Here is a 22,214-nt window from a genome sequence, read left to right as displayed (position 1 = left end):
AACAAAACTAAAACCAGCTGTTCTGTTAACTCAAATGGTAGAATATCATCATACATAGTAGCAGTCATATAAACAAAACTAAAACCAGCTGTTCTGTTAACTCAAATGGTAGAATATCATCATACATAGTAGCAGTCATATAAACATAACTAAAACCAGCTGTTCTGTTAACTCAAATGGTAGAATATCATCATACAGAGTAACAGTCGTATAAACAAAACTAAAACCAGCTGTTCTGTTAACTCAAATGGTAGAATATCATCATACAGAGTAACAGTCGTATAAACAAAACTAAGACCAGCTGTTCTGTTAACTCAAATGGTAGAATATCATCATACAGAGTAACAGTCGTATAAACAAAACTAAAACCAGCTGTTCTGTTAACTCAAATGGTAGAATATCATCATACATAGTAGCAGTCATATAAACAAAACTAAAACCAGCTGTTCTGTTAACTCAAATGGTAGAACATCATCATACAGAGTAACAGTCGTATAAACAAAACTAAAACCAGCTGTTCTGTTAACTCAAATGGTAGAATATCATGCATATGTCGGCTAAACTCGTAAAATAATGCAAAATTCTTGATTTGCTTTCAGAAACGTAATACCAAGGGATCAGAAGATTTTGCAGTTAAGAAAATGAAGGAGTTAGGAAAACTAGGTATGTCAGCTAATTATTCAAGTCATTCTCAATGGAATACCAAAAGTTATTTGACATATTTGTGTTAACCCCATTCCCACTTAGAAGCTAAGTGAAAATGGCTGTGTGCAAACAGCATAACACCAGAACAGCCTGAAAGTTGTTTGACATAGTTGTGTTAACCCCATTCCCACTTAGAAGCTAAGTGAAAATGGCTGTGTGCAAACAACATAAAACCAGAACAGCCTGCGAGTTATTTGACATAGTTGTGTTTACCCCATTCCCACTTAGAAGCTAAGTGAAAATGGCTGTGTGCAAACAGCATAACACCAGAACAGCCTGCAAGTTATTTGACATAGTTGTGTTAACCCCATTCCCACTTAGAAGCTAAGTGAAAATGGCTGTGTGCAAACAACATAACACAAGAACAGCCTGCAAGTTATTTGACATAGTTGTGTTAACCCCATTCCCACTTAGAAGCGAAGTGAAATGGCTGTGTGCAAACAACATAACACCAGAACAGCCTGCAAGTTATTTGACATAGTTGTGTTAACCCCATTCCCACTTAGAAGCTAAGTGAAAATGGCTGTGTGCAAACAACATAAAACCAGAACAGCCTGCAAGTTATTTGACATAGTTGTGTTAACCCCATTCCCACTTAGAAGCTAAGTGAAAATGGCTGTGTGCAAACAACAGAAAACCAGAACAGCCTGCGAGTTATTTGCAGACTGTTTAGGGTTTATACTCTTTGCTGCTCATCAGTATGTAAGGGTTGGAAGTGAAGCCTTAAACAATTGAATCTAGTAAGAAAAGTCTTTAATTAAATTTCACTTTCTAAGGGACTACAAATGTGTCAAAATATGTATCTAAGATGTAAAGGGTTAGTTTGTATGCATGTCTTGTATGTGTCATTTTCAAAGTCTTTGGAGCTTCCTGATTCCACCAAAGCCACAACACAGTGGCCCCAGATGTCCTAGCTAATTTTTTTTTCATCTCAGTTGCACGTTGGGACAAGCTAAAGGGCTGGAGCTCTATGCTAGAAGAGATTTCCAACAAACTGAACACGGGCAGTATGGAAGACGAGAGCATAACTCTTGAAGTTGGCCCGCAGGTATGTTCAAATTTCTGTATCTGTTTCCCTGTGTGATATATAATGCGGTAAGAAAACATACCATCCATTTTCCCTCCAAAGTTCTATTATATTCGCATAGAAAGAATATTGGTTAAAAATGTATGCATTTTTGTTACAGCAAGTTTTTGTCTATAAAACCAGCTGTTTACATGGTAAATATAGAGTCATAAAAATGAATCACAATTCTTCATGTTTGTTGCAGTTATTACACACTCTCCGCCATCCATGTGCAATAAGATGCTCAGAGATTACATGCAGTAAACTGTGTCAGGTATTTATACAATTTATATGAATATATGAGCCATAATCTTGGAAAACGGGGCTTAATGCATGTGCATAAAGTGTCGTCCCAGATAAGCCTGTGCAACCTGCACAGGCTTATCAGGGACAACACTTTCTGCTTTTTTATCAAATATTCAAATTAATGGATGTCTCCTCTCAATAAAAATCAAGTCAAAATGGAAAGTCTTGTCCCTGATTAGCCTGTGCAGATTGCACAGTCTAATCTGGGACAACACTTTACGCACATACATTATGCCCCTTTTCCTTAGAGAGCAATATATATAATATTCTCAGAGTACATTCTCCATCATGGGGTAATGGGGCCAGCAAGGCCATTCCTTGGAGGGAATGTTTACGTGAAATACTTAACCGTCTTCTGAGTGGGAAATAATTAACTCCTGAGTAAAACTAGACAATTGCTTTGCAGCAGTTTGATGTAATGAACATGTTGAATTGCATCAGTATTTTTGTTATCTGGTTTAAAACTAATATGAGTAATATCTTAACTAGTCAATTATTGAAAGCTGTAGTTTTCATTTTCCCAAACTTAAACAATTGTATAACATTTATGAGCAATATTTTTCGAGCAAATTATCTAATATTAAAGTATAAACTTGTCTAAACTGTAACAATTTTTAGCTCATTATCAGGGATCATATTTTTTTCGGTTTTGTTGGTCCTATACCAATTTGGGTTATGGAAGACCAATTGAAAATCCCAAACAGTCGGTCCGATTCTGTTTGCTAAAATTCCCATGTCAGGAAATCGATTACACAGTGCACATGCTAACACACACACTAATTACATTCTTATCTCGATTAGGTGTGATAAACCATTCGCTGCAGTCCCTTAACCGGTCAGGACCAGTTTATTGCATGTCAGCCTTCTAGTATCAGAGTATGACCCCAAGCAGCGAAGATTCGCACGGTTGTGTATTAGTCATGCGTGAATGACCACTTGTCAATATCAATTGATAATTTCACTGGCTTATACCTAGCACACTTATCGGTCCGTAATATGTACTCGTCCACGATAAAATCGTTGATAGTTACTTCGGAGATAAAAACCTCGATGTTATCCTCGTGGAAATTGTGCATTTCATGTATGATACAGTAAACTTAAATATAAACAAAGAAGAAAATCGGTTATTCTGCAATAATTATGGGTGGACCTTATACACTGAAAGCACGCGCTGTAACTAAACAAAACATGCCGATACATTTTCCACCAGCCTAAAATTCCGGCAATAAATGAATGAAAGTCGCGGATCTGATCGAAAGGACAGCAGAAAGTTATTTTTTTGGACGGAACTTCACATAAAATAGTAAACAAGAAAAATAATATACATTGTATAAATCTGTAGAAAAAAATCGTGTTAGAATCCAGCGATTTTCCTTGTCCAATTGGGAAAAGTACCCGTACCGGTCCGATTGGGAAAAATTGAGTCGTGAAAACCTCAAAATTGGGAAAAATCGAGTCGTGAAATCCTGAAATTGGGAAAATCGCGTCGTGAAGTTTGGGTCTTATTGAATACATCATACAGTTCATACTTAATTGAACATACCCATTTAAATAATCATTTGCAGGCATGCCTTAATGACCATTAAGTTATAAAGTTTATATAAATAACAAAATATTATAAAGAACACACCAAATCAATTACTAGTTGTTTTAATCTCTTTTAAAGCAATGTCTCTCTCTTTCATTTTTGTGAAAATTTCAACAATCTTTGATGTTTGATCATCACTCAGTTGCTTGCATCCCTCCCTGCACAGCATCATTATTGCTGTCAATGTGTCCTGTGATAGATGGTTCCGATTGGTTTTTTGGCATAATATTTGCTATTATGACTCATTTCAAACTACGATAAGGTTACAAACCGACGTAAAACAGTACGCTGGCTGCCTGGCAAAAGAACCGGAAACAGTAACAACTCTATTGATTGAATGCGCTGAATAATAAAACCCGAAATTAATCGAGCGCGTGGTTACACACAACTATACGATTTTCTTTGTTCGCTCGCCGAAAGTTGGTTTTTTACGAAACTTTCTATCGTTTTGAGAAAAAATTCGAACGCTGATTGGGATTTTTCCAGATGCCGATTGGGAATTTGGGAATTTTCGCTCGATTGGGAAAGTACCGTTTTGGGAATTTGGGAATTTTCGTTCGATTGGGAAAGTACCGTTTACCGGTACTTTATAAAGAAGGAGGAAAATCGCTGGAATCAAAATAATTCATGTACTTTATTGTTTGTTGTTGAATAACCCACGACCGGAAGTTTCGATGCATGGTTTCAAATAACTCGTGCTTCGCACTCGTGATTTAATCCCTAGGCATCTTAACTATCGGCCGTGGGTTATTCGACAACAAACTATAAGATACACAAATTATTTCTTAACTTTTGGTTTTGTTTTTGTCAGTAGCCAACATACGCGCAAACATTTGTTTGGTTCAGTGCATGTTTGTAAGCTAGTATCGAGTCGACAACAATTTAAAACATCGGTATAGACTTACAAAGATTAATATTAGTATTGACAGCGTTGAAAAAACAGTCAGATTAAACAGCACACAAAACATCAATGACATAGCAAATGATAAAACCAATTGAGAAAACTTGTATGTTCCGTTTAAAAAAATGCCTAAGGGCATTAAACTTGTACATTTACACCTTCATGAATGGCGAAATTAATGGTATATATTTTAAAATAATTTGTCATGATTTCGGATATATATTTTCGGACACTTTTTCCCCATTTAAATCCAGACCGATTGATGTTGCAGCAAAATATGATCCCTGCTAATTATACATTAAAAATTATACTTGTCCAAACGTTTACAATTTTAAAACAGTTACATGCAACGTTTTTCAAGCAAAATATCTTTTATGAAAAATTTCATTTGTTCAAAAGTTTATAATTTAAAAACAAATATGAGCAATATTTAAGAAGCAAATTATCTTATATTTAGTTTGAGCAAATTATCTCATATTAACTTATTAATTTGTCCAAACTTTTTACGACATATAAAATGAATGTGCAATATTTTTTATGCAAACGATGTTATATTAAATTTGAGAAAATTATCGTGTATTGTTATGTTTATATGTCAATACATTAACGACAGGTGTTTACGTGCCACTATACGAAGGGGGCCACCCAGGGGGTGAAAGTTTGGCTGCTGGAATCCAAGGAGAAGTCGGAGATCTGCACAGCCTCCAAGTTTGTATACGCAATTTCAGGTTTTTTATTCCCCCGGATCGAAAGATTGGGGGCATATTGTTTTTGGCCTGTATGTCTGTCTGTCATTCATTCATTCATTGTGTGTGTCCCAAAACTTTAACCTTGGTTAAAGTTTTGCAATAACTTTTGTAATATTGAAGATAGCAACTTGATATTTGGCATGCATGTGTATCTCATTGAGCTGCAAATTTTGAAAGGTGAAAGGTCAAGGTCATCCTTCAAGGTCAAATATATGGCTTCAAAGCGGCGCAATAGGGGGCATTGTGTTTCTGACAAACACATCTCTTGTTTCCTTCTGTGTGAATGGCTGTTTTTCACAATTTTGGAAATTTGTGACTCAAATTTTCACAATTTCAAGAAAATCGAGGCTCAATTTTTCACAATTTCAAGAAGTTGGCGACTGTAATTTTCACAATTTTAGAAAGTTTGCGACTTATTTTTTCACAATTTCAAACAGTTTGCGACTCATTTTTTCCCAAAATGGGGGGGGGGGGGTCAAGGCTGCTTCACAAAAACAGGAAAAAAAGCCCTAAACCCTAAATTTAAGTACTTGAGACTCGTTTCAGGAAAATGTGAATTATGCAGTCTGCACAGGCTCATTAGGGACTTAGTGAAGACACTTTTTGCTGAGAACGGATAGTTGTTAGATGAGCCTTCCATTTGAAAGAAAAATATCATATAAGTGAAAAGTATCTTCCCTCAGGGGTGGCGAAATCAAATGTCCGAGTTGCCCGAGTCGTACCTTTGCTTGTCTGGGCAACTGATTTTTTTCAATGAAGTTGTCCGTGGACAAGAAGTTTTTTAAAAGTCGGGTCCAGGTATACAAAAAAATACATTGTATTAAAGCCGTAATTAAGTTTTACAAAACCGATTGTTGACATGCGATTACATTGTCAGTGCTATTTGCGGAGCAAGCAAGCTTAAATACGGGCACTCTCATGCGCAGTGATCTCCCTTATTCTATAAGAGACCAGGAGCATGCCGCATTTTAAACATTCGGCCCGACTGTTAGACAGTGTACAGACATTTTTCTTTATTTTTACAATCAGACAGAAATAAAAAGTATCAAAGTAAGATAATCAAAACACGGTCTACCTTGTTATTTAAGACGACTTTAATGGTAAAAATGGAACATTTTGTTTTTTTAAATCTTCAACAATGGAGCAGAAATCTGAAGCTTTGAGCAGTCCACCTCCCAAAAAAACTAAGAAAGATTATGATAAAAAATATGATCTAAGTAAACGCACCAGAACTTTTCAAGAAACTTGGCTAACAGATTTTCAATGGTTACCAGTTGATGATAATCAAATTGCTACCAGTAGCGGAGCCTCAGTCTGATGAGGTCCACATATTGGACTAGTTTAATTTGTTAAGATTACAATGTACTTATGTTCAACACATGTTTTAATAACACTAGCTTTGCAAGATTGAAAGTTTTAGAAATTTTTATAGTGTTTATAATATACTGCTATAATGAATGTACTATTGAAATACAACTATAAACAAAACTAGCAAATCATACTCGTTTTGGTATATTCCACATTGTTTTACATTAATAAAAAAATGCGTTTATAATTTATATAAACATTAACGGACAAGTGTAGTTCAGCAACGGACAAGTTAAATTTCCTAAATGGTTGTCCGTGGACAAGTATAGTTTTTTTGAGATTTCGCCACCCCTGTTCCCTGATAAGAATCTGTGGACTGCACAGGCTAATCTGGGATGACAATCCCTTTTTTTCCAGAGCAGGCTCATTGTCTTTCCTTTTTTATTTAATTATTATATTCTACAAAGCCAAGTACAAGGGTTATATACTGGATGTACAATAGATGTCTGTCTGTCTGCAGTATTTTTTTTCTCACCATTTTGGGAATGGGGCTGATTTTGAAGTATTTGTTAGCAAAACAACACAAATTTCCCTTTTTTATTCAAAACACAGTGATTTTTCTAAATCCAAAGGGATCGGGCCTCATTACCAAAATGGTAAAGGGATCGGGCCTCATTACCAAAATGGTAAAGGGATCGGGCCTCATTACCAAAATGGTAAAGGGATCGGGCCTCATTACCAAAATGGTAAAGGGATCGGGCCTCATTACCAAAATGGTAAAGGGATCGGGCCTCATAAACAAAATGGTAAAGGGATCGGGCCTCATTACCAAAATGGTAAAGGGATTGGGCCTCATTACCAAAATGGTAAAGGGATCAGGCCTCATTACCAAAATGGTAAAGGGATCTGGCCTCATTACCAAAATGGTAAAGGGATCGGGCCTCATTACCAAAATGGTGAAAAAACAACACTTGCCATATCTATAATGCAAAGATGATTCCATTGCAGTTTTGAGACAAATCACGTTCTCACGGCCATGACGTACGTGTCAAAGCACCGCGTGTACTTGACGTTCGGCGCCGATCTGGTCCTGAGATTGTTCACGGACTTTAACGGAGGCTTTAAGGAGTTAGAGAACATACCAACACTGGCGACGACCCTGTGGTAAGAACTGTGTTCATATATATATATTTATGAGCCATGCGCTATGAAAAGCAGGTGTAATGCATGTGTGTAAAGTGTCGTCCCAGATTAGCCCCTGCATAGGCTCGTCAGCGACAACACTGTCAGCTTTTACGATATTTTTCATTTAAAGAATGTCTCTTCTGAGCGAAAATATAGTTTAGGCGGAAATGAATACCGTAGGTTTCCTCGTATAGCGCGCCCCATGTATAGCGCAGGCTGTTTTTTTAAATGCAAAAATGGAGAAAAAAATATTTAAAGACAATAAAACCCCCAAATCAGACCGAAAATGGCCGCCATTTTACTATTGCACAATCCAATAATCCGGGGAATTGGAAAGCTTTATTAAGCATTCAAAATAGGAAGGGTCATTATGATTAGGAGCATGGGTTGCATAGCACTATACTTTTCTGACAATTTTGTAATTTTCTAGCAAAAGATTTACAGTCAACGTGCATTTCATGAAAAACGTGAGAAAATAAGAATTAGAGTACATTGTGTGATTTTTCCTTGGGGAAAGCATGGGCATTAAATTTGAATGTCGCATGGGAGACAGGTATACAGTTGTTGAGGTATGCGGGCGTAGCACTATATTTTGACATTTTTAATGAATCTTTGAAACGCCACTGTTGAACGTTTAATATTTATACACACAAAAAGCGATTGCATATTTTCACGTTCTGAAGTGTGCAATTAGTGTCTCAAATGTCAATTAGCGTCTTAACAAGTCGTGGCACATATTACTCAATAACATCTGCCAATTAATTACGAGGTGCAAAATGACCCCCTTTCACACCTACCGTTACCAGCAAAAAAGACCTCGTTCGCTCCTACCCTTGCCTGCACTACGGAATGTCGACAACAGTCCCCATTGGAATTCATCAGTTAAGAAGTGTAAAAACACAAACAAAGAAATGTCCGCAAGTTTATTCAAACAAATTTATTTTTGACCAAAACTTCTTCTACCGCGTTCATATCTACCAGTAGTGACTTCTTGTTGTTTCGACAATGGCCCCTCAGTCTGTACAATTATAGGGTGGTAGTTTTCTGGAAAATAAATGGCGGCCATTTTGATTTTTTACTATTACAAACATATTTTTACCAATTTAGCAGCCAGGATAGCATAGTATCAATGTATAGCGCGCACCAGCTTTTTAATTTGAATTTTGGAGGTAAAACACTGCACGCTTTATGAGGAAACCTACGATACTGATTTCCTCATCTTGACCATCTCAACATGTAGGCACTGAAACATTCCCATTCAGTGGGAACATAGGTTCTGTGGGCATATTAAAATCGCAATGTCCGTCAGTCAGTCAGTCAGTCAGTCAGTTAGTCGGTCCGGATTAGTTTCTGCTCAATAAGTCAAGCAATTGTCATCAGATCTTCTTCAAACTTCATCAAAATGTGTAAGGCAATAACATCTAGGTCAAGTTCCATAATCGGCCAAATTGACCAACACACTCCTGAGTTATGGCCCTTTATTCATCGTAAAATTTGTTTTTTTCTCGTTTCCGCTCAATAACTCAAGCAAAATTCATCAGATCTTCACCGAACTTCATAACAATGTGTAAGACATAACATCTAGGTCAAGTTTGATAATAGGACTAATTGACCTAGACACTTCTGAGTTACGGCCCTTGAATCATCGAAAAATTGCGTTTTTTTTTCTGTTTCTGCTCAATAACTCAAGCAAATGTCATAGGATCTTTGCTCTACTTCATGATAATGTGTAAGGTCATAAGATCTAGGTAAAGTTCGATAATCGGCCAAATTGACCCAAACAATCAAGTTGCGGCCCTTGTATCATAAAAAAAAGAGTTTTTTCTCGTTTCCGTTCAATAACTCCACCAATTGTCATCAGATCTTCACCAAAATTCATAAAAATTTGTAAGGCAATAAAATCTAGGTTAAGTTTGATAATCAGCAAAATTTACCCAGGCACTTCTGAGTAACGGCCCTTGAATCATCAAAAAATTGGTTTCCGCTGGAAACATGCTCATAACTTCTATGTCACTTCAGATGTAACCTTTATATTTGGTATGCATGTGTATATGGACAAGGCCTTTCCATACGCACATAAATTTGACCCCTTTGACCTTGACCTTGAACTTATGAAGGTTCCGTGTTTAGGTTTCGAAATCTGTGTTTAGGTTTCAAAATGCGTTTTTAGGGGCATATGTCTTCCGATGGAGACAGCTCTTGTTTTCATCCTAAGTCGGGTCCGGTAATTCCCCTGGTTTCCCTATAGAAAAAATGTATATATTTTTCCCAAACTTCAACCTCAGGTCATGAAATATTGAAAACACTCGATTGTGAAGTATTTTTAAGCAAAACAACAACACTAATTTCCCAATTTTAGTCAAAACGCTGCAAATTTTCCCAATCCAAAGTGACCCGGCCCCATTCCCAAAATGGTGAAAAACAACACTGCCATTATTTATTAGTCCCCTACCGGTTTCACCGGAGGGGACTTATGGTTTGCACTCCGTCTGTCAGTCTGTCTGTCTGTCTGTCACACTTTTCTGGATCCTGCGATAACTTTAAAAGTTCTTAATATTTTTTCATGAAACTTGGAACATGAATAGATGGCAAAATTGACATTACCATAATTACTCTATGTTTTCTGACACTCAAAGTATTTGGACACCCCTTTTTTTAGCAAAAATAATTATTTTTCTTGACTCTTAATTTCCCGACATGATTTTTTGTCCATAATTAATGTCTTTAAGTTTTCGGACAGTATATTTTACAGCGCTATTTTACCAAATTTTGGTCCTGTCTCCAATATTTAATCTTCGATCATGGGGTTTTACAACCAGATTAACATCATAAAACATGGCAGGTGCATGCCTTAGGGCAACGGACCATTACATTTTTGTTATTGGGTAAAGTACTAGACGCTTGAAAGTATGATGCACCCTATTGCAAGTTTTAGGGTAACTAGATTTACCGAAAGCGCGCGCTTTCGGTATTGGTACCGAAAGCGCAATAGCATTACCGAAAGCGCACTGGATATATGCGTAACGTATACAATATTAGGAGAATTAGTAACATACTGTTAAAACAATTGTTTCTGTGTTTCAAGTCACATATTAAAATGTTTATTGTTTATATTTTGAGATACATTTGATAAATTGTTGAAATTATTGCGGCATGCTGTATAGCGCCTATTAGTAGGCGACAGCGTTATTTGACACAATGAAGCGTGCTTAAGATCGAATTTGTACGATAAAGTCCATAAAAAATGCATTAATAAACATGTTTTTGGTTATTCTTTAATAGTTTTTTTCACGTAATTTACATTATACAGTGCGGGTTCGGTACTGACATTGCGCTTTCTGTACCAATACAGCGTTAATTGACATAATGTAGCGCTCTTAAGAACAAATTGGTACGAAATATTCCATGAAAAATGCATTAATAAACAAGTTTTCGGTTATTCTTCAATTGAAACTTTAATTGATTAACTGATTATTTCCATATTTTACAGTGCGCTTTCGGTACTGACCATGCGCTTTCGGTACCGATACCGAAAGCCCGCGCTTTCGGTAAATCTAGTAACCGCAAGTTTTACAAACAATGGAAGGTGTAAGACAACAACTATCGGAAATGAACAAACAAATAATGCATATTTTGCTTTTTTTATTGCGTCAAAGTACAACCTTGTTGTAACTTTCTGTCAAATAAATTAAGCATTTAAAATTATTTAAAATCAGTGCAAACATATATTTATAACTGAAATTTATACTAAACGGAATGGTATTTTACAAGCGCATGCTATTACCGGTAGTCATTCATACAATTGAAGCTATTTTCGGACACTTCAATTTTCGACTCTTAGTTTTCGGACACCTGTATTTTGTGAATATTTTTCGTATCTAGGTTTTTGGACACGAAAAAAATAACAATATTTTTAAGTGTCCGAAAACATAGAGTTATTACGGTATGCACGTCATTTCATTTTGTTCCTACGTCAAAAATTCAGGTTGCTATGGCAACAAATTTATTTTTTTTAAATTCTGAAAATGGTGGAATTTCTGACAATGGTGGAGCCGGTAGGGGACTTATATTGCTTGACAATTAAGTCTTGTTTAAACTGGGATAAACAGATACAGTCTCTGAAACATATGAGCTTTGCTCTGGAAAAAACAGACATGCATGTAAAGTATTGTCCCTTATTAGCCTGTGTGGACTGCACAGGCTTATCTGGGATGACACTGTATGCATCCATGAAGCAAAGTTTTCCCAGTAAGTGACCCATATGAAACATAGGACAGTGTTTTCTTCGCCTTTTTGGGAATGGGGTTATTAGTTCCCTTTGCATTGGTTAAAATTGCGGCGTTTTGACAAAAATTGGAAAATTGGTGTTGTTGTTATACCCCCACAAACGAAGTTTAGGGGGGAATATAGGAGTGAACTTGTCGGTCTGTCCAGTCTGTCGGTCTGTCTGTCTGTCTGTCTGTCGGTCCGTATTAAGTGTCCGCTCTCTAATTCAAGTAGTTTTCATCCGATCTTCACCAAACTTGGTCAGAAGTTGTATCTACATGATGTCTAGGCCAAGTTCGAACATGGGCCTTGCCGTGTCAAAAACTAGGTCACTGGGTCACTTAGTGCGTTTTAAACATTCAGCATGTTGTCCGCTCTCTAATTAAAGTAGTTTTCATCCGATCTTCACCAAACTTGGTCAGAAGTTGTATCTAGATGATCTTAAGGCCAAGTTCAAACATGGGCCTTGCCGGGTCAAAAACTAGGTCACGGGGTCACTTAGTGCGTTTTAACATCACAATGTTGTCCACTCTCTAATTCAAGTAGTTTTCATCCAATCTTCACCAAACTTGGTCAGAAGTTGTATCTAGATGATGTCTAGGTCAAGTTTGAAAATGGGTCATGCCGGGTCAAAAACTAGGTCAGGGGGTATCTTTGTGCGTTTTAAACCTCACCATGTTGTCCGCTCTCTAATTCAAGTAGTTTTCATCCAATCATCACCAAACTTGGTCACAAGTTTTATCTAAATGATCTCTAGGACAAGTTTGAACATGGGCCATTCTGGGCCTAAAACTAGGTCACGGGGTCACTTAGTGCGTTTTTTAACATTCTGCATGGTGTCCGCTCTCTAATTCAAGTAGTTTACATCCGACTTTCACCAAACTTGGTCAGAAGTTTAATGGAGATGATCTTAAGGCCAAGTTAGAACATGGGCCTTTCTGGGTCAAAAACTAGGTCAAGGGGTCACTTAGTGCGTTTTAATAATTGAGCATGGTGTCCGCTGTTTTTTGTGAAGACGACATGCAAAATATTATGTGTCAATGCGGCATGTGGGGGTATTCGTCATGTCTGTGACAAAGCTCTTGTTTTTTCAGAATTATATTTAATAAGGTTGAATTTATAACTGGATGGAAGACAAACAAAATGTTAAGATCTTAAAAACAACAAAAATGTTTTTTTTTTAAACCTTAAATTGGGAATTGTTAGGTTGCATTTGGGAAAAATGTATATTTTGTTCAATTGGGAATGGGGCGGAATATAACCAGACCCGATTGTGAATGACAAAACACTGTAGGGTAAGAACATTTGTCCAGACCCGATTGTGAAAGACAAAACACTGTAGGGTAAGAATATTTGTTTGTTTCTGCTTATACAGCCTGGTGTACAACAAAGAGGAAGATGAAGTCTACGCTGGTGGCATCGGCTTCGTTGATGAGTGGAAAGTTCAGGGTGCAGAGGTAAGAACTAGCAGGATAGATTGGCGCTAAGAAATCTCACTTAGTAGCCAAAATGCTTGTTATTTAGCAAGTTAGCTGAGAAAGGTCAAAATCTTCCATATTTTATAATAATTTACACCCGTTTTATAAGCTTATTTGATAATTAAGTAGACACTTTGAGATTTAAGTATGCATAACAGCTATTTTGGCTGTGGGTAATGTTAATATTTTGCCGTGCGATAGTAAATATGGTGTCCGCCTAGCGACCGGGAGGTCATGGCAGCGCCCTCACACTACTTTGGGGGAAGGGGTCCGCAGCCCTTAGGAGGGGAATTTTCGCAGCGTGTTCCTTTTTGGGGGATTTTTTTACTTACTCTCTCATTATTACATTTGTACATGTTTGCACTAAATTCATTGCATTTTTCATAATTTAGTATGTTTGAAAAGATTACATTGAAATAGAATTGAAATATAATAATCATGACATGAGACACATCTTTTTTAAAATTTTTTTTTTAGGGGACAAAAGTATACTTTTCAGATGGGGGACTGCCGCCGAAATTCGGCGGCAGATTTGATAGATTGAGGGCCCTGCATGGGTTCGATCTCCACTGTGGGAGTGTTCTTTAGATCTCCCCTATAGACACAAAGTACAGCGCATTTCAAATAAGCCCTAGGATTTTGATGCTATCTCGCTAAAATAAATAGGTTTAAACTAACACTAATTTTACAATTTTAGTCAAAATGCTGCAATTTTTCTCAAGCCAAAGGGACCTTGCCCTATTCTCAAAATGGTAGAAAAAAGAAGCTGTTTTGTAAATATCACCTCTAGACTCATTGTATGTGCATGTTAAATAAATCTCAGAGGAACAAAGTAATATTTGAGCCACATTCTGGGAACAATGGTCTAAAAGCATGTGCATAAAGTGCATAATAAACAGTGAAAGGTGTTGTCCCTGATAATCCTGTGTGGACTGCACAGGCTAATCTGGGATGACACTTTACACACATGCATTAAGCCCCGTTTTCCCAGAACCAGACTCATATTAGTCTTAAAAATCTCTTGTCAAGCCTGATTCAAATCTGAAGTAATTTTTAGACTGTTTTTATAAAGGTGTGTCATATTATGACTATTACGTAGAATCTATCATATATGGCTGTAATATGAAATATTTGTACAATATAACAATTGTATATAGTAATTTACCATAAATTAAGGGCACTAGTATGCGGTGTACTGTATTAAGGACTAATAAATGTCTATTATAGATATCTGTGATATCAAATTTTTTTTGGATATATTGCTTTAACATCAAATGTTTGTACACTTTAATATTTGTATATCCTAATTTACCATTTATTAAGCAAAGTATACGGTGTATTTACTGGTATATTATTAGCTTGGCTGTTTTCATAGCCAGCTCGTCTGCCGTACGCGTCGTGCTAAAACCCTAATATTGGCTCTAAAATCAAAGTGCTATCACCTACAACTTTGAAACTTCTTATGTAGCTGCACATTGATGAGTTCTACACGCCACACCCATTTTTGGGTCACTACGTCAAAGGTCAAGGACGCTGTGACCTCTAATTAAAAAAAAAAAATTCTGACAAGCTTTCATTTAATTATTCAAAACTGCACCCGCAGCCAAGTGTTGGCACCTGCTATGCGGTGCTCTTGTGGATATTTGTGATAGCAAAATGATTTTTTTGCAAATTAGCTGTCAGAAGAGGGTTGTATTGATTTATAACATGCACCAACTTTAAAAAGAAAAATTGGGGGATATAAAAATTGTGCATAATACATCGTAAGTTACAGTAACCATGCTTTCTGTTTTAGCATGCAGCATTCATCGTACCAGGAAGAAAATTCTATGCAGAACTGACAAGAAATGATGTAAGCTTTAATTCTCTCTAAGAGTCATATATTCTTAGCACCCATTTATAAATTCCTTATTTTAGAGCTAGATTTATTATGTCCCCCACTATAGTAGTGGGGGACATATTGTTTTTGCCCTGTCTGTTGGTTGGTCTGTTGGTTGGTTGGTCTGTTGGTTGGTTGGTTTGCGCCAACTTTAACATTTTGCAATAACTTTTGCTATATTGAATATAGCAACTTGATATTTGGCATGCATGTGTATCTCATGGAGCTGCACATTTTGAGTAGTGAAAGGTCAAGGTCATCCTTCAAGGTCAGAGGTCAAATATATGTGGCCAAAATCGCTCATTTTATGAATACTTTTGCAATATTGAAGATAGCAACTTGATATTTGGCATGCATGTGTATCTCATGGAGCTGCACATTTTGAGTGGTGAAAGGTCAAGGTCAAGGTCATCCTTCAAGGTCAGAGGTCAACTATATGTGGCCCGAATCGCTTATTTTATGAATACTTTTGCAATCTTGAAGATAGCAACTTGATATTGGGCATGCATGTGTATCTCATGGAGCTGCACATTTTGAGTGGTGAAAGGTCAAGGTCATCCTTCAAGGTCAGAGGTCAAATATATGTGGCCCAAATCGCTTATTTTATGAATACTTTTGCAATATTGAAGATAGCAACTTGATATTTGGCAAGCATGTGTATCTCATGGAGCTGCACATTTTGAGTGGTGAAAGGTCAAGGTCGAGGTCATCCTTCAAGGTCAAATATATGGGTCAAAATTTCTCATGTAATGTCACTTCTGCAATATTGAAGCTAGCAATTTTATATTTGAAATGCACGTGTATCTCATTGAGCTGCACATTTTTAGTGGTGAAGGGTCAAGGTCAAGGTCATCCTTCAAGGTCAAACGTCATATAGGGGGACATTGTGTTTCACAAACGCATCTTGTTGTAAATATGATGTTGTAACAATTCATATCATAATGACCAAAATATCCAATGCTTAAACCAGGGGAATTATTGATATTGTTGTTTCATATACAGTTTCTAATTATTGCATTTTAAACTTTATCCTTCCAACGTACCCCTCTTAAGATGATTGGAAAAGATTAATAGCAAAATTGTAGTAACCTCCTTATTTTTTATTCCACCATTCCGACAATCAGGAAAGAAAAAGAACAAAATCCTTAGCAATTTAATATATTTTTGCATATGTTCGAAGTCAATTGAAAATGCTATGCTTTAAAGACTTAAACACAAGTGTTCAACTAAGGAATTCCATAGATTTTAGCATTGATTACAAAATGTCCCCCTGGATAATATTCTCAAAGTTTCTTTTGGAAATTTTAATTTAAGTTGAACATAAGGAAACATTTTAGATAAACTTTTCTGTAAGAAATCAGGTGTTATCTGCTTACAAAAGGTTAAAATATTACTCACTGTAGTAATATTTACCTTTTTTTAACATATAAATCTCAAAACTCCCTAAAAAATAACATAGCCAGAAACATAATAAATTTTAAGAATGTAAAGAATTTCCTAAGGTTTTCACTAAAGAACTTTGCAGTGTTGTTTTTTATACCAATTTGTGAATGGGGCAAGGACTTTGGATTGTGAAAAATCATGTTGTTTCGACTTAAATTGGGAAATTATTGTTGTTGATTTTTTGGCAACAAATACTTGAAAATTAAAAATAAAAAAGATTTCAATATTAATTTACCACGGTTCAACATATATACTGTGAAACCATTTATTTTCGACAACACAAAATTTCGTCATTTTTATAAAAATGACGATTTCGTCAGCACTTAAATTCGCCGATTTCTGATTTTGAATTTAAAAAAAATGCGTCAGTCAATATCCGATTTGTGTGTAATACATATTCGCGATCAATCGCAGTTTTGAAAAATCGTGGTACGAATGCGGGAGCACACTTGAGCATCACTGCAGGAGGTGGGGCCTGTTTGTCACATGCCAATTAACTAGTTTTGTTTTCAAGGGACAGTAATGGACCCTCTTAATGTATGCCATTCACACGTTCATTGTTATGATAAGCGGACAAGTGGGATCGAATAACCGTTAACGAGTGTTTGTAACAACGAAGCCAATTGCCAATTAGTCTTATTCTATTATTATAATTGCCATACTGATAACAATCGTACCTTTATCGGTACCAATTAGGGAAGGTGCGAACAATATGGGTTAAAACTAGTGTTAGGAAATTATTTTATCACTTTTCAATAAAGTTTCAAGCGTTTTGCATCGTACATTTTTGATAATTTTAAGAATAGTAATTGGTCTCAAATGTCACTGTTTCTTTCAAATAAAATGCTGTGAAAACCGGATTAATCTTGATTACGAAACAGCAGTGAATGTGTGCATGGATTTTGTTGGAATTTAATGCCTAATGTATACGGTAAAGTTTTAAAATATTGTTCAACTTAGTGTTTGTTTTTGTTCAAACATAGAGCATGTTTGTTCGTAAGGATCTTAAATTCGCCGATCGGTCGACTGACGAAATTTATGAAAATTAATGCCTGACGATTAATAATGGTTTCACAGTAGCTGGAAGGGAGATATAATGTTGAGAACTAAATTAAAGAGGGAACTAAATGTTGAGACAAATTAAAACCCAAATTTTAAGGGGGGAAACCTTCCATTGGGAATTTTTAGGTCCAGTTTGAGATTTTTAACCAGGTTTTTGGAAGGAAAAAACTGGTTATTAGATTGGCGATGTCGGCGGGCGGGTGGGCGGGGCAACTGGCGGGCGGAAAAGCTTTTCCGGGCCATAACTTTGTCGTTCATTGTTAGATTTTAAAATTATTTGGCACATTCGTTCACCATCATAAGACGGTGTGTTGCGCAAAAGAATCACGTCAATATCTCCAAGGTCAAGGTCACAATTTGAGTTTGAAGGTCAAAAATGGCCATCAATGAGCTTGTCTGGGCCATTACTATGTCATTCATTGTGACATTTTAAAATCATTTGGCACATTTGTTCACCATCATTGGACGGTGTGTCGAGCGAAAGAATTACGTCAATATCTCCAAGGTCAAGGTCATCCTTCAAGGTCAAAGGTAAAAAAAAAAAAAAAAAAAAAAATTCAAAGAGGTGTTGTCATGAAGTTGCACATTTTGAGTGGTGGAAGTTCAAGGTCAAGGTCATCCTTCAAGGTCAAAGGTCAAAGATAAAATAAAAATTCAAAGCGGCGCTCTCATGAAGCTGCACATTTTAAGTGGTGGAAGTTCAAGGTCAAGGTCATCCTTCACGGTCAAAGGTCAAAAAAAAAATAAATCAAAACGGCGTTCTCATGAAGCTGCACATTTTGAGTGGTGGAAGTTCAAGGTCAAGGTCATCCTTCAAGGCCAAATGTCATTTTTTTTATATTTCAAAGCGGCGCAATAGGGGGCATTGTGTTTCTGATGAACACATCTCTTGTTTTTTCTAATTGAAATCATGGTCAGTTTTACACAAGGGGGTTAACAATACATATTTTGAATTGTCTCCCTTTATCAGCCTTTTTTCAACTGAAAACCTGGTTTTGTGACAATTTTGTCCCTTGTTTTTTATTGGGAATGATTCCCCTTACAGCCCCAAATTTGAAAGAAAGAAACACTGCTTTGTGAATATGGGCATTGGCTGGTATTGCTTAACACCCTGCTTTACACCCTGCCCCATTTTTGAGTAGCACCCTTATCCTCAATCTTTTTCTAGTTATTTGCCGACAAATGCAGAGGGATTTAGAATTGGCGATTTCCATGCATTTGTCACTCATCTGTCACTCAGTCCATCCGTCCATCTGTCACAAAATGTTAAAATTTGCCCGGGATATCAATGCATTGAATTTGCTTGTTGCTATTTAGAACTACCCTATTGGGCTCTTTTATGACTTTTATCATGGCAAGGCTCAGTTATTTAGCTAAACCCCTTTCCTGCTCTGAAACAAACTGAAAAACGCTATATGCAACCAGCATAAAACCAGAACAGCCTGCGAGTAACTCACATCCTGTTCAGGTTTTATGCTGTTTGCTGCTCCTCAGAATTTTATAGTTGGAAATGAAGCTTTTAAAACTTGAATTTATTTAGAAAGGTCTTTAATAGGCTTAGAAATGAAGCCTTAAAACTTGAATCTATCAAGAAAGTTCTTTTTTTTTAACCAGGTTTTCCGAAGGAAAAAACTGGTTATTAGATTGGCGAATGTTGGCGGGCTGGCTGGCGGGCGGGCTCCAAGGTCAAGGTCACACTTTGAGTTCAAAGGTCAAAAATGGCCATAAATGAGATTGTCCGGGCCATAACTATGTCATTCAATGTGAGATTTTAAAATCATTTGGCACATTTGTTCATCATCATGGGACGGTGTGTCACATGAAAGAATCACGTCAATATCTCTAATGTCAAGGTTGCCACGACTAAAAATAGATTTATTTGATAACAAACTTACAAAGGGGGTTAATTTTGTTTGTTCATTTCAAAAGTTTAGTTTGAGTTGTCTCCCTTTATCAGATTTGAAGACCTGGTTTTGTGACAATTTGTGTCCCTTGTTTAATGGTATTTTCTAAGGGACTACAAACATTTCAAAATGCGTATCTGAGCGGGAATGGATTATATGTCCAGAATGGGATAATGTCCGGAATGTATATAACATGTTCATAGCAATTTAGGGTAAAAATGAAATAGATTACAGTTAATTTCTTCGTTTCTTAGTTCTTCATTAGAGGTAATCCCTCAAGACATCATTATGTGTAAAATTAAGGAAAGCCCTACTATTACTTTTGTATTTCCACATTGCAGTGGGTGTGGGATGTACAGATTGTGCGCCAGAACAATCATCTCGTACTTCAACACAGCAACGGCCTTTGTGTTCTAAACCTCAAGGTAAAATATATGTTCACAATGGTAACACTTTGTGTTCTAAACCTCAAGGTGATATATATATGTTCACATTGCAGCAATGATAACAAATTGTATTCTAAAACACAAGGTAACATATCTGTTCACAATGGTAACACTTTGTGTTCTAAACTTCAAGTTAAAATATCTGTTCACATAGCATCAATGGTAACACTTTGTGTTCTAAACCTCAAGGTAAAATATATGTTCACATAGCAGCATTGGTAACAATTTGTGTTCCCAACCTCAAGCTAACATATCTGTTCACAATGGTAACACTGTGTTCTAAACCTCAAGGTAAAATATCTGTTAACATAGCAGAATTGGTAACAATTTGTGTTCTAAACCTCAAGCTAAAATATTACTTGACATTGCAGCAATGGTAACATTTGTGTTCTATACTTCAAGGTAAAATATTTTTCACATGGCAGCAATGGTAACAATTTGTGTTCTAAACCTGAAGGTAAAATATGTATTCACATAGCAGCAATGGTAACAATTTGTATTCTAAACCACAAGGTAAAATATCTGTTAACATAGCAGCCATTGTATCAATTTGTATCCTTAACCACAAGGTAAAATATATGTTAACATAGCAGCATTGGTAACAATTTGTGTTCTAAACCTAAAGGTAAAATATGTGTTCACATAGCAGCAATGGTAACAATTTGTGTTCTAAACCACAAGGTAAAATATCTGTTTACATAGCAGCAATTGTATCAATTTGTATTCTAAACCTCAAGGTAAAATATATGTTCACATAGCAGCATTGGTAACAATTTGTGTTCTAAACCTCAAGCTAAAATATTACTTGATATTGCAGCAATGGTAACATTTGTGCTCTAAACTTCAAGGTATTTTTTTTCACATGTCAGCAATGTTAACAATTTGTGTTCTAAACCTGAAGGTAAAATATGTGTTCACATAGCAGCAATGGTAACAATTTGTATTCTAAACCAAGGGGTTTTTATCTGATTTTGGGGAAAGGGCCTGGCCTTTTTTGAGGGGAAAAAATCGCGCAAAATGCCGGATTTTGGGGGAAAAAATCACGCGAAACGCCGGATTTTGGGGAAAATAAGGAAGGTCTTAAATAATCAATTCAACATATTTTGCTGTTTTTAAATCAAAATTAATGCAACAGATAATTTAATTATGCAATATGTTATATTTTCTACACTGGATCAGGTTAACGTATGTATTTAAAGTTAAAAAAAAAAAATGAAGTCTGGGGGAAAATTTACCTGCTGAGGGGAAAAAAATCTGAAGGGAAAGGGCCAATTTTCGGCGGGTCCCAAAGAAGGAAAAAAAGCCCTGAAACCACAAGGTAAAATATCTGTTAACAAAGTAGCAATTGTATCAATTTGAAGTCTAAACCACAAGGTAAAATATGTGTTCACATAGCAGCATTGGTAACAATTTGTGTTCTAAACCTCAATGTAAAATATTACCTGACTTGCAGCAATGGTAATATTTGTGTTCTTAACCTCAAGGTAAAATATCTGTTCACATACAAGCAATGGTAACAAATAGTGTTTTTAACCTCAATGTAAAACATCTCTTTACATTGCAGCAACAGTAATAGTTTGTTGTTAAACCTTAAAGTAAAAAATTTGATTACATAGCATCAATGGTAACAATTTGTTCTAAACCTCAAAGTAAAATATCTGTTCTCATAGCAGCAATAATAACAATTTGTATTATTAACCTCAAGGTAAAATATATGTTCACATAGCAGCAATGTAAATAATTGTGTTGTTAACCTCAAGGTACAATATCTGTTCACATAGCAGCAATGTAAATAATTGTGTTCTTAACCTCAAGGTACAATATCTGTTCACATAGCAGCAATGTAAATAATTGTGTTCTTAACCTCAAGGTACAATATCTGTTCACATAGCAGCAATGTAAATAATTGTGTTCTTAACCTCAAGGTA

The 22,214-nt window shown here is 36.1% G+C and overlaps 1 protein-coding gene across 3 annotated transcripts in view; it reads left to right on the top strand.

The window, feature by feature from the left end:
* Nucleotides 1-22,214, top strand: part of LOC127847193 (uncharacterized) — a 227,020-nt gene that overhangs the window by 1,516 nt on the left and 203,290 nt on the right. For all 3 annotated transcript variants that reach the window (XM_052378918.1, XM_052378917.1, XM_052378916.1), the window contains exons 2-9: nucleotides 600-663; nucleotides 1,641-1,753; nucleotides 1,977-2,045; nucleotides 5,180-5,274; nucleotides 7,632-7,787; nucleotides 13,450-13,531; nucleotides 15,348-15,404; nucleotides 20,182-20,265. In XM_052378918.1, the coding sequence (XP_052234878.1) occupies nucleotides 642-663; nucleotides 1,641-1,753; nucleotides 1,977-2,045; nucleotides 5,180-5,274; nucleotides 7,632-7,787; nucleotides 13,450-13,531; nucleotides 15,348-15,404; nucleotides 20,182-20,265 (678 nt within the window). In that variant the 5' untranslated portion in view covers nucleotides 600-641. The remainder of the gene's footprint in view (nucleotides 1-599; nucleotides 664-1,640; nucleotides 1,754-1,976; nucleotides 2,046-5,179; nucleotides 5,275-7,631; nucleotides 7,788-13,449; nucleotides 13,532-15,347; nucleotides 15,405-20,181; nucleotides 20,266-22,214) is intronic.

This window comes from Dreissena polymorpha, chromosome 10 (genome assembly GCF_020536995.1).
Source record: "Dreissena polymorpha isolate Duluth1 chromosome 10, UMN_Dpol_1.0, whole genome shotgun sequence".
Lineage (NCBI taxonomy): Eukaryota > Metazoa > Mollusca > Bivalvia > Myida > Dreissenidae > Dreissena > Dreissena polymorpha.
The sequence above is the reverse complement of the archived record's forward strand: the minus strand, read 5'-3'. Positions and strand labels throughout refer to the sequence as shown.